General features: G+C 44.1%; 1 protein-coding gene across 1 annotated transcript; it reads right to left on the reverse strand.

The window, feature by feature from the left end:
• Positions 1-182: 182 nt before the first annotated feature.
• ppox (protoporphyrinogen oxidase) lies at positions 183-12,862 on the reverse strand. The gene is made up of 13 exons (XM_039805060.1): positions 12,733-12,862; positions 11,772-11,858; positions 11,232-11,366; positions 8,726-8,841; positions 8,331-8,463; positions 7,594-7,738; positions 5,540-5,733; positions 3,885-3,945; positions 3,657-3,775; positions 3,145-3,262; positions 1,884-2,029; positions 1,711-1,753; positions 183-1,562 (listed from the first exon to the last, which is right to left on the reverse strand). Exons 2-13 carry the CDS (start codon positions 11,853-11,855, stop codon positions 1,402-1,404), a joined length of 1,455 nt encoding a protein of 484 aa, XP_039660994.1. The 5' UTR covers positions 11,856-11,858; positions 12,733-12,862; the 3' UTR covers positions 183-1,401.
• Positions 12,863-13,911: the final 1,049 nt, after the last annotated feature.

Here is a 13,911-nt window from a genome sequence, read left to right on the forward strand (position 1 = left end):
CTTGAAAGCAAGAAAATAAACGTGTTGCACACTCTGCCTCCATATGCATTTCTCTATGTATTCTGACGACGTTAAACATCGTCAGAATAAATGGAGGCAGAGTGTTCAGTTGTCCCTATCTGGTTATTCTCATTGTGGACGTGGGAGGTGAAAGTATTTCCCAAGTAAATAAGGCAAAAGTCTGACAAGCGGGCTTTATCTTTACTTTCATTTATAGGACTCCAAACGTGCCTCAGAGAGCTTTCCATACATTATGTACAACATACTGCACTGCTGAATGCAATAACAGAATATAAAAATGAGTTGCCAATAAATGCAGGTCATATTAGTCCCTTATTCCCCACTGAAAAACGGTAATAAAAAGGAAAACAGCATGTTAAGGCATTACATACAGAGTCTCATCAGTCAGGTGGACTGAGACACAAGATAATGTGTGAATGTTCAGACACTGCGTCTATCAACACCGCATACTATTAACACACTAGAATATTACAATTTTATTAAATATTGCAGCTGTGTAGCCCGCTGAACGACTGCACTTTTTACACACAAGCTCAGACAGTGAGGAGTGTGTGAGGTCTGCTGTGTTCTGTCACACTGAGGTACGTTTACATGCACACTAATATTCCACTATTATTCTGAATATGACAAGGTCATGTAAACAGCATATTCCCTTTGGATATTCAGAATAAGGCCTTTTTAACAACTATAGCATTTTCTGATTAAAACGTGGGATAATCTGGTATTGTTCTGGTTTTAGAGGCATTCTTTGGACATGTATACGTATACAGCACATTCACAATATGTGTCTCAATCTGGGTTTTTACTGCAGTTGACGGCTTATGGTCAGCTCTGTGTGTTGCTATGCTTACTGTACACAAACCAACCAGCCAACAGTTTGCAGGGCTGCAGACCCGATAAGGAGAAACACAGCTACTTTTAAACATTATCAAAGACTCTGATATCAACAGGTTTTGGGATATGAGCCAACCTTTTTCTAGAAGCCGGCTGAAGGAATGAAAGAGGGAGGCTGAGTTCACACGCTCCATCAAGTCCTCCACCGCTGGAAAACTTTAAAAATCCTGTTTTGCACGACTACATGTAAACGGGAATATTAGTGGAGTATTCACTTTCATTAGCCATGGAAACAGCTTAGTCAGAATATCTTTTTCGTAATAAGGGTAAAAACAGGAATATTACGTGCATGTAAACGTAGTCCCTGATAAGACATGAGTGTTTTATGCAAATACAGGTTGGAATCTCAACAGCACACAACATGGGATGCCTTCAAGACACCGACAGAGAAAATGCTTTACCTGTGGGACACGGATTTTCTTTCTTAAAAAAACTAAACTTTGTATTCTATCAAAGACCCGCGTGCCTGCAGAGCACTTGGCTATGTCATGTCCCAGTGTTGACGCGCTCCAAAACTCCAGTTCCCAACAGCTGCTCCACAGCTGTTCGTCCATTAAAGATGACATCGTTGACTGACACGCCGTCGTAGGAGGAGCCGATCAGAGACAGCGAGAGATTATTCTCCCTTATGAAGCTACGCATGGACTCTAGAAAAGGCAGACAGACGCACCTTTTAGATGATGTTCCACTACAACTTGTGACTGATCTTTTTTTTTTAGGCGTGATGTTTCACACCAGGGCCCCGGATCAGAGCACCCCGCTACCGTACGAATCAATCCTAATGTTGAAACTCACCTACTCTCCGGAAGTGTCCTGGGTAATACTGAGGTATACAGTCCTGACGAGGGAACAACATCACACATTAGGGTTTTAGAAATAACTGATGTATGCTATCTGGTTTTAGATTAACAAACCGGTTAAATAGTAACAACAGAGAACGCGAGGTGCATTCCATACTATATTCCTACCCTCTGTAGAGTGACCCGGCTCCAGCTGGGTGCTGTGGGGACTCCCAGGTGGCTGTGCACGGCCTCAGTGGCTCTCGCTAAAAGACGCTCCTCTGTTACTGTGTCCGGGACCCAAAAAACCGCCCAAAAAAACCCCCCCCCCAAAAAAAAAAAAAAAAAAGGACAAGCCCGCGCCCCTCGTGGAACCCCACAGGCCCCCCCATAATCACCAACAAAAGAGGGGGCGGGCCCGCTAGCGCGGCGCTACTGATCGGTGCTCTGCACTGCGGAGCTTTACAAGCAGAAAAACAAGGCTTTAACCCTTATGTTGTCCTTCGGGTCCCATTGACCCGAAGGACAACACAAGGATTATGTGCTTCCGTTTACTTTGTTGAGAATTGCTCTCTAAAACCGGTTTCTTTTAAAGTAAGTAAGTAAAGTTTATTTCTAGAACACATTTAAACACAGTTTAAGCTGACCAAAATGCTGTACAAACAAGAACTAAGGTGCTGTATTAACCCTTGTTTAGAGAGCAATTCTCAACAAAGTAAATGGAAGTACATAATCCTTGTGTTGTCCTTCGGGTCACTGGGACCCGAAGGACAACACAAGGGTTAAAAAAAGGGATAGTTCAGATTTTTTTGTCCTTAGCTTCTGTCCTCCTGCGGCTGTCGTTAGATCTAAAACATGCAGCCTTGTCCGTCTCCATTTCTCGTAGTGTGCACGTATCTAAAGAACAATACATATGAGCATGTGTTTTTTTTTTTTAAGGAGTGAGTGTAGTTTATAATGTGGTGGACAGTCCCCTTTATTTAACTCTCCAGTGAAAGGAGCAGCTTTAGCCTCTACGGCTAATTTCCAGCTGTAGTCCGCAGCCAGTTGTCAATAGGCTTCCTAAATACTATTTAAAATTTAAATAAAATAAATGACATGACATTTATAATTAGAGCAGGCCTAAGCAAAAGAGAATAAGACATGTAGCACACAATTGGAGCAAACATAATGCCAGCACGGACGATGGCCAAGGCATCCAAGCAGCTCATGCAATAAAGACAATAAAAAGGAGACAAGGGGAAAGAGAATAGTCACGGAAGACACACTGACAGCCCATACAGGACATAACATGGAGGCAGGCGTCAGAGATGGAGCGGCAGCAACAATGACTACACACAGCACATCTGACTGATGCATGTTCTAGTTGTCAAACAGCCGTGTTTGAAGGTGCGTTGTAAAAGGTGGAACATGTACGTATGTCTTTGATAGTGGTGGGCGGTGAATTCCTGTACCGTCAGCCTGGTAGTCCGTCCGTTAGTTCTGTCGTGCTGAGGGAAGGGAACCGAGTCGTAGACCACCCCGAGTAGAGCCTGATCCTCTGATGACGGCAGCAGGTGTCCGAAGCCCTGTCGGCACACAGACGCGGACCGGTCAACAACGAGGACGCTGAAATGACTCGGGACATCATGCTTCTGCAGGAGACAATGGGCTTCCCCCGGGCTTCTCTAAGCCACGTGGTGATGAGCATGAGAACTAGGGCTGCACGATTAATCGCAATTTTATCAAAATCGCAATATGGACTAGTGCAATACCCAAATCGCAGGCGGGGCGCAATATTTGTTAAAGGCAAAATATACACTATAAATCATTTTATTTTTATTTTGTATTATTATTTCATAATGAGAATAATGATACAAAAATCATCATTCCCTCCAATATCATAAGTCACATTGCAATTTCAGTCAATATAATAGCAACTAGATATTGTCTTCATACAGTGTGTGTGACTGTAGTTCTCACCGACACAGGCAGGATGGAGCCCTCATACTCCAGATTCACCACAGCGACCGTTACCGTGGAGATGTCCTGCAGTAGCTGGATGAGAGGTTGACAGGAGGGGGGCAGGACTGAGGCCAGGGCTGGGGGGGGATGTGTGTGGGGGGGGGGTAAAATACTGAGATTACATTTTGAATTGTATAGTTTCTAGCAATAACACAAAGCATTTAGAGTCACGTTCTGTTAACGTACCTTTAGCAGGCAGTGCAGAGATGATGTGGTCAGCTGATACGACTCCATCCTCCAACCTGATCTACACACACACAATAATGAACAGTCCAGCATGTTTTTGTTTTCCAGCCTGGAAGCTCAAGTTTAGTGTGTTAGCATGCTAACATTAGCATTAAAACAGTCAATGTCCCTCTATGTTTGAACTTCATACTACTCAAAGAAATCCGGTTGACTCTGGCAGAAGAGTCCAAATCCTCATTTGACCATGTTGGGCTTAAAGTTTAGGAATCCAGAATGCATGTCTTGTAGAACTTGAAAGGTTACAGTCTAGTTATTAGGATAGATGATTTCCATTAAAAACACCATGAGCTTGGACCAGGATACATGATAACAGGGAGCCAGGTTCCATTCAGCCTGAGAGGATTTGTTCTGGGAGATGGGTCAGTCCTAGGAGCTGGGTCCAGACTAGGGCTGTGTATTGGCAAGAATCTGGCGATACGATGCGTATCACGATACATGGGTCACGATTCAATATATTGCGATACTGTGCGTAAGGCGATATATTGGGATTTTTTTTTAAGTATAATTTTAGAAAAACTAATATTTAAAAAAAAGACAAAGAAGTTTACTTTAGATAAACAATTCAGTACACAGAAAATCAAACTGCCAGTTGGGGATTGTGGTTCCCAGGTTCTTAGTGAGCTAATGTTGATATGCTGAAGTAGGCCAAAGTTCAGCCATAGCTACGTTGTTAGCTTCTAGCAAAAAGTCAGGCCCTGTTAGGCACTGTTAGGCAAGGACACTAGTGGTGTGTCTCAGCGTAGCCATCTAGCGGTAGGGGGTTTAAACACAATATAAACGTGAACCACTGTCTTACATTTTTGTAACGTTTAAAAAAAATAAAATAAAAATCGATATTGCCTTTTTGAAAATCAATACAGTATTGAAAAATAAAATATCGCGATACTCAAGGCTTGTGAGATGGCTAGGGTGGCGGCGTTTGAAAAGATGTCTGCCAGATTAGAAGTCTATAGTAGAAAATGGGGAAAGTAGCTGAACTTTCTGGAGGGCTCCTAAGAAGCTTTGTGCTGGGGAGAGATGTGTTTGATGGGCTAATGGTGTTATCATTTATACATATGTTTATTTGGTTTATTGTCTATATTGTTATTATTTTGTTGTATGCTCTTGAAAATTGTAGTGGCTGTGTCATCTTTTCTTCATTTTTGTCTGGGTGGTGATGACGAATCATTAGTTTATATCAGTGTGCGGTTCTAAGAGCATCAGGTTGGTACTGGGGTCAATTTAAATTCCAATACGTAGTCAGGTTGCCTTTTTGTCCCTTTCATATTACGCATAGTGTTTCATATCAAGTAAGCCAAGAAAATGTTAACAAAAAAATAGACTTCAGAACAGTTTCTCCCCAAAGATGTGAGCCTGCTACATATAAAATGTCTCACACACCAGAATTCATGATGAATAATGGCTCTTGGACTTTTTGAACCTTACTGCCATTCATTAAGGACTTTTTAGTAGATTTTTCAACTGTGCATTACAGACAACCTACAGAATTATAGGTTGTGCATGTTGTTTAAAAAATAACAAAAAAATTGTTAATCACAAAAAAAAAAACACATCTAAAATGAGCTCAAAATGTCAGAGTCCCTGTCCCCACTGACCGTCCAGCCGGAGGCTGACGGGCTGATCTGCTGAACGGCCGCCTCCCTGTGGAGCTCCACTCTGCCGCTCTGCTGCAGGTACTCAGCGATGCATTCTGGGAGAGACTCCACTCCTCTGCTCAGCGACCACTGGGACCACGATTCTGTAACGGACCTCTGAGCCAGAGGGCCGGGGGGGACGGCAGGAGAAGGGCCTGCAGGGGTTCAGACATAAGACGCACACAGATTACTGGAGGACGGCCCTAGTCATCTCTCGTTACTAAAATGATGACTCAGCCCTGAGGCTACCTGCACATACAAACAGAGTCTGGCAGGATTCACTCAGCATTTTACAACTCAAGCTGTCATTTTACAGAAATAAAAGAGGACAGAATCTATTCAGGTGCAAAGGCTCAAATAACTATTAAAAAGGTGCTCTAAGTGATATTTTTTTAGGCTACATTTTTTTGTCACATACAGTGAACATCTCCTCACTATCCGCGAGCTGCCTGTCCCCTGAACACACTGTAAAAAAAACATGGTCTCTGTAGACAGCCCAGGCTCCAGAAAACAGCAAGAAAAACGAGCTGCGCCAACCTGCACCACCAAACATAAACAGTGTTCCAGCCATGGGGGTGGGGGTTAATGTTTGCTGAGTGAAGCCGGGTGGGGGGGAACGGTCTCTTGGACCTGCTGCTGTAGCAGCTGGGATGGTGGACTGCAGCGGTTACATAACCGCCATGTCTTTGTTTCACCGCAGTTAATTGCCAACATTAGCTAAGGTCCTAAGAGGTATGACTGTTGATGGTAACGGTCAGTTTTATCTTCATTTGAGAAACTGTTTTATGATGATAATAATAGAGGCGTGGTCTACTTCATTAGGCTGTGTACCTGTGTTATTACATTATCTGGGTCACATGACATGCCATGTAACCAAAAGATGGATTCTGGAATTTTTTCAAAACTTTTAATTTGATTGCAAAAAGTAATACATAAATATCTTTCTGGGGCGGCCTCTAGCTCACCCAGTAAGAGCGTGCGCCCCATGTAGGCTGAGGCCTTTGCAGTGGCTCGGGTTCAAATCCGACCTCATCCCCCATCTCTCTCCCACTTTCATGTCTATCCACTGTCACTGTAATAAAAGGGAAAAACCCCCCCCCCCAAAAAAAAAATAAAATAAAAAATATATATACACAGTACAGGCCAAAAGTTTGGACACACCTTCTCATTTAATGTGTTTCTTTATTTTCATGACGATTTACATTGTAGATTCTCACTGAAGGCATCAAAACTATGAATGAACACATATGGAATTATGTACTTAACAAAAAAGTGTGAAATAACTGAAAACATGTCTTATATTTTAGATTCCTCAAAGTAGCCACCCTTTGCTTTTTTTGATAACGCTGCAAACCCTTGGTGTTCTCTCAATGAGCTTCATGAGGTAGTCACCTGAAATGGTTTTCACTTCACAGGTGTGCTTTGTCAGGGTTAATTAGTGGAAGTTTTTCCCTTATTAATAAAAAAGCAAACGATGGCTACTTTGAAGAATCTAAAATATCAGACATGTTTTCAGTTATTTCACACTTTTTTGTTAAGTACATAATTCCATATGTGTTCATTCATAGTTTTGATGCCTTCAGTGAGAATCTACAATGTAAATAGTCATGAAAATAAAAAGGAAACGCATTGAATGAGAAGGTGTGTCCAAACTTTTGGCCTGTACTGTATATATCTTTCAACTGGACTGAAAGAGACAATGATATTGTTAATCCAAATATTCCGGAGACAATTAAAATCGTACAGTAATATTTGAATTGTTCCAGCTCTAGCCGCTGTCGCACCAAAAGCTTGCTCCTGGGGGAATCGTTGGGTCTCTGTAAATGATAGTGTGGTCTAGACCTGCTGATCTGTAAAGTGTCCCGAGATAACCTCTGTTAGGCTATGACACTATCTATAAAATTGAATTGTGGACGCCAGGCTCCAGTGTCTTCTGTGTCATGCTCCTGTATGTACCGTCACAAAACTCAAAGAAAAAAAAGGAAAGTTCAAAAGGACGACGGTCAGTAAAGTACCTGAGCCCAGCAGCATGCCCAGCGTCAGGGAGCCCCGCCGCCGCTCGGCGTTGTACAAGACCGGAAAACAAGAACGCACGCTCAGCTTCCTGCAGTCCCCCGCAAACACGCCACGGCACAAACTGTCCACAGCTATGTCTGCCAGCTGGACGCACACACACACACACACACGCACACGCACACACACACACACACACAGGAAGACATGGAATATTCATCGGCACATTAAAACACACTTCTGGCCAATCGGATGGAACCGTCGTTAAAGGAGAAGTTCACATTTCTTTCAAGTCTATCTTCAAATATGTACATGACATTTGTGCAGCGAGTGATGACGGAGGAGGAGACGCACTCGGCGATAAAAAAAAAAATCATTTACAGAAGACAAAACGTCTTCATCGGTGATCGCCTGTCCAGGGGCAGCCCCCCCCCCCCTCACTCTGACATCTCTCCATTAGTGCATGTAGAGGTACTGAGCATGTGTGTGGAAGTCAGGCCTGTGTGTATAATAATAATAATAATAATAACAGAGTGAAAACACTGTCATTTCCTTTGCAGGATTAATAAAGTACAAATTATTATTATAATTAAAACACGGCAGAAAGCACAGTATTGTAAAGACCAATTCATGCCTCTGCGTTAAATAATTTAACTGCAGATCCAGACTGTGATTGGTCCGCTCGGCCGTCGACTACAGCTGGGTGATGCAGAAAAAAGCAGAGACTTCGACCGCTCACCTCCTTCCCCAGTCGCCTGGAAACAAACGAATGGACGGACTCGTCCTCCTCCGCGCCTTTCTTCACTAGCATCTCCATGGCAACACTCAGCAGCAGGGGGCGAGAGAAGGGGGGTACAGTCCGCAAAAGTCCACTGGCAGGAGGACGGGGGAGACGGACAGGCAGCAAGACAAAGAAAAAAAAAGGAACAAAATGTTACCGGACAAATGGTCATCACATTCATTTCACGCCCTGCAGGACATATTATTATTATTATTATTATTATTATTATCATTATCAGGGACCGCCGTACAATCTAATGATATTAGGGCTGCAACTAACAATTATTTTCATTATCCATTCACAGAGACACAGTGTCTTTATTTACTGATAATAACTTCTCTAACGGAGCTCACCTGAGTCCTGAGGGCATCCTGTGGAGCCGACTGTTCATGTACACGTATCGGTTCTGGGACGCCACATGACTGGAGGGGACCGGCAGGATGTCCCCGCCAAGACCCAGGTCATCCACCTACACACACACACACACACACACACACACACACACACACACACACACACACACACACAGAGACAAACACACACACACACACACACACACACACAGAGACAAAACACACACACACACACACACACACACACACACAGAGAGACAAACACACACACGCACAGACAGATACAAACGGACAGACACACACACACAGACACACACACACAGACACGCACACACAGACACGCACACACAGACACGCACACACAGACACGCACACACACAGACACAAAAACAGATACAGACAGACATGCACACAAACACACAGACAGATACAGACAGACACACAGACACACAAACACACACACACAATAGACATGGGGGGGGAGGGGGTTATTTCCAAATCACATGAGGTCAATGTATAGTCCTGTGAGAATAGGAAGAGCACATTTTTGAGAAACTATTCCATAGCAACAGCGTCATCTCCCCAGGGCTCAATTCTTGGCCCCATTCTGTTTTCTTTATACATGTTGCCTTCAGGGGCTATTACAGGAAAGCATAACCTGTCATTTCATTGTTACGCAGATGATTTGCAAATCTATTTGCCTATGAAAGCTAATGACAGTGTTTGTGACTAAATTCCCTGCTTAGTTGTATCGCTGATATTAAGTTGTGGCTTTCAGAAAACCTTCTTAAATTGAATGAAGATAAAACGGAGTGTATTATTTTCAGTGCTTCAGGCACGCAAGATGGTCCAGCTTTGAATCTGGGAGCTCTGGCATCCTACACTAGGTCAGCTGTCAAAAACTTGGGGGTTACTTTTGATTGCAGCATGAAATTTGACAAGCAGATCAGTAATGTTGTTAGAATGAGCTTTTTCCAGCTTCGTCTCCTGGCTAAAGTTAAGCCTTTCCTGAACAGGCATGATCTAGAAAAGGCGATCCATGCTCTCATCAGTTCAAGATTGGATTCCTGTAAAGCTCTTTATGTCGGTCTGAATCAAACCTCCATCTCACATCTTCAACTTGTACAAAATGCTGCTGCTCGCTTTTTAACAAATACATCTAGACGTGCACATACTACTCCCGTTCTCTACACGCTACATTGGATCCCTGTGCGTTTTAGAATAGACTTTAAGATTTTGTTGTTTGCTTTTAAGGCCTTAAATGGTCTGGCCCCGGAGTATTTGTCTGAAATTTTAACTTTGCGGGAGCACAACCGGTCATTGCGTTCTTCAAATCAGCGAGTTTTAGAAGTGCCTAGGTCAAGGTATAAACGTTGGGGTGATCAGGCTTTTGCAGTTGCTGCCCCGAGACTCTGGAACAAGTTACCCCCTGATATTCGCACGATCACAGATGGAGCTCTTTTTAGGTCCAAACTCAAAACGTATCTGTTTCGTCTGGCCTTTATTACGTAGCAGTGGTGTGACAATTTCATGCTTTTGTTTCTGTGTAACCTTTTCTGATTTTACTGTTTTCTTTCTATTGTATGACATGTGCTTCTGATGTTAAGCACTTTGGATACCTGCTGGTTTTTGTAAAGTGCTATATAAATACATTTTGATTGATTGATTGATTGATTGATTGATTGCCATCTGTACTAATAAACAGAAAAGTCACAATAACATGACATAACATGACATAACATGGACATAATCAGGAACTTCACCTGTACTCGGGATTGGATGTTGTGCATGCAGATATATGCAAGTCACCAAGAGGCAGCTTGAGATATGAACGATATGATACGATACGAGATATGATGTAAGTAAGTAGTCTGGATCAATGGAAGTACATTTCTACGATAAAGCCGGACATCCAGCGCGCCAGCCTTTATCCCTCTCCTTCCTCTCTCTCTGTGTGTGCCGCCGTTCTCAAAACTCCCTTCGCTACAGGAAACGCCAACAAACTTCGAGCTAACGCTGCACGCTGAAAATGTCCCGTTTTGAAGAAAGTCTGGACGGTGCAACAGGGCAGGCCTGCTTGGTTCTTTCGGGAAATGATTGTAAAGATTTACAAAGAATATGTTTAGGGCATTTCCTCTCTAACTGGGAGGTTTTGGGAGCGATTGGTGGGATTGCTGTGGACCAAGTACACACAGAGATACACTGGTAAGAGCCAATGAGGTTTAACCATGGATCAGCTCATTTAAATAGCTCACGTTACTGTATTGCTGTATTGTGTCAATTATTCCTTCCAGAGACTATTTAACAGAGCCACCGTAGCTGCATCCGGAGCTTAGCGCCCAAGACCATTGGGATTGGTTCAAAGAAATGCAAACCAAGCCAGAATGTTTCTCTCCTATCCCAGAATGCATCTGAGGCGTAGCCAGGCCTTACTCCACAGCGCTGTGGAGACAGAGCTGGACATGCGAGACTGGTAAAGTGATTCCTCAGTGATTTTTGAACGCACCATATTGAGAGTGTTGTGTCCCACCGCCCCAGCGGGTCGGATCCCCCTGGGTCCATGTTCAAACACGGCCCCGTCGGACCTCCTGGTGGACCACAGCCAGCCTCCGAAGCGACTGCTGGACTCCAAAACAAGGACCTGGAGACAAAGAGACAAACTCTGCAGCACCACGTCTGGAACGGAAACGTACAAAGAAAGACAGAAAGGAGCACCGTGGCGCCCTCCGCTCATGTTATTTTGTTGTCGCGTTTGATCCATTTTCAATCCTCTTCACCTGTTGTATATTAAATGCGTTAGAGACATAGACATTACGTGTTCATCGAAAAACACCGCACTTCCAAACGCTAGCTGCTAAACTGCTGACCATTTTCAAACGCAGGCTGTATACGGTTTCATCTTTCTCATGTATTTACCTAGAGCTTCAGCCATACATTCATCTGTGTTAACGTTACATTATCATGGGGTGTGTGTGTGTGTTGTGTGTGTGTGTGTGTGTGTGTGTGTGTGTGTGTGTGTGTGTGTGTGTGCGCATGCGTGTATTACCTTGGTAACCTGGGGGCTCTTGCAGAGGTAGTAAGATGCTGCCAGGCCCCCGATCCCCCCTCCAAGGACTGCAACTGTTGTCATTGGCTGATTTAAACGCCACCAACATGAGACAAGAGGACAAGAGGACAGCAGAGCTGAGTGTGTGTCTGAGTGATGGGACAGGGTGGGTCTGCTACATGAGGCCTGCTGATAGTGATAAGGACAACTATACTGTCTTTGCAATGGGTTTGTCTTTCAAGCTTGACAGTTAGCGAACAGTATGAAGTCCTCCAAAAAAAAAATAACACAAGGCATATTTCCTATTTGTTAAAAGGACAAATAGTGTCCGAGGCAACAGCGCAGAAAGAGAAGAAAAATGCTGCTACAGAAACAGAAAGTGATGCCAGAGTTTAAATGAAATGAATGATGAGAAGGAGAGCAGAGCCGCCCTAACTCAGAGGGTTTCAGGGCAGGATGGTGAACACACAGTGACCATTGTCATAGACAGACAGACAGACAGACAGACAGGCAGACAGGCAGACAGGCGGGCTGGCAGACAGGCAGGAAGGCAGACAGACAGACAGACAGACAGGCAGACAGAGAGACAGACAGACAGACAGAGAGAGAGAGACAGACGGAAAGACAGGCCGACAGTCAGGCAGGCAGACAAAGAGAGAGAGAGAGAGAGAGAGAGAGACAGACAGACAGACAGACAGGCAGGCAGGCAGGTGGACAGTCAGGCAGGCAGAAAGACAGGCAGACAGATAGACAGACAGACAAAGAGAGACAGACAGACAGACACACACACATACATACATACAGACAGACAGACAGACAGACATGGGGACATGATGTAACTGACTTTGCAGTCTCGTCTTCTCTCACTGACACACACACACACACACACACACACACACACACACACACACACAGACTCACTTCATCGTGCGGAGCTCCATGAGAATAATAGTAGGCTTACCTTTATTTGTGACGCAGTAGTTCAGTCCACAGGTTCATATACAGTATATACACACACACAATTCTTCTTCTTCTGTTTCTGTTCCGACCATACAAACACTTCCGAGCTGACTCCTTCACAATAAAAGCATCACCTCCACGGTTCCTCTTCTTGACGTCTAATGGCATGCGGCGGAGCAACACCGCCCCCAGCTGGCGGGGAGGGAGTGTGACTCGCTAGCATACATCCAGACCATAAGAACAAGAAATAAGAAACATATCATATCCTCCAAATCAACTTCTAGAGCTTTAAAAATACCGAAACAAAATAAAGAACCTGTGTCTCCTGTGAGTGAAACATGATCTCAATCACAACTTCCTCTTCTACATCTTTTTCTTCCATTGCTTTTTCCATCTTTTCCAACCATGGTGTGTTTACAGGGACATCAGAAGTCCTCCTGAGACATGTGTTGGAGTTTGGGAGACACCCCGAGGATGAGCCATGGTACTGCAGCAGCACGGATCGGAGCGGTATCTCTGCCAACAAGCCACACTAGGAATCTGTCTGTGTGTGTTGGATAAGACGGTCAGTTAGGCTGTCCGCTGACAACATGGGGTGTGTCTCTCTTCTGTCTCCCCCACAGTTCAGCTGGCACTCCTCCACGCCAGCAGCTAGCTCTGCACACAATCTCACCCAATGTATTAATGCTAAATTGTTAGAAAGGTGTTATGCTTGCTATAGTCTTTGTCAGGGGCGTCGGACTGGGGGAGGGAGTACCCAGGGCCCTCATGTGAGGAGGGCCCAAAAAGATGTTAGAATGTATAGCTGTGGATGCGGGGAGGGGCCCATAGAAAATGCCTTTCTACAGGGCCCAGACTTGTGTTCTACACCCCTGGCCTTTATACTTCATTTTAGTGTTTAAACTATTTGCATAAGAAAGTGTGCATCCATTTGTGTTTCTCATGTGATAATCATGATTGCCACTGACCTTGTGGAAAGCACAGAAAACCCCTGAGGGCAGGGCACGCCGAGGAGACGTCAAGCCTGACCAGAGATGAGAAAGTTTCTCTTTGTGTGATAAATGACTCCCTTTTCCCTATAAAAAGCTACCGTTAAGGACTACCGACAGTCACTTTCTGTACTTACGCTGAAGTGCTGTAAACCGACTCTACTTGCTGCAAGTAAACAAACTTTCAAGAG

Source organism: Perca fluviatilis, chromosome 7 (assembly GCF_010015445.1).
Source record: "Perca fluviatilis chromosome 7, GENO_Pfluv_1.0, whole genome shotgun sequence".
Classification (NCBI taxonomy): Eukaryota; Metazoa; Chordata; class Actinopteri; order Perciformes; family Percidae; genus Perca; species Perca fluviatilis.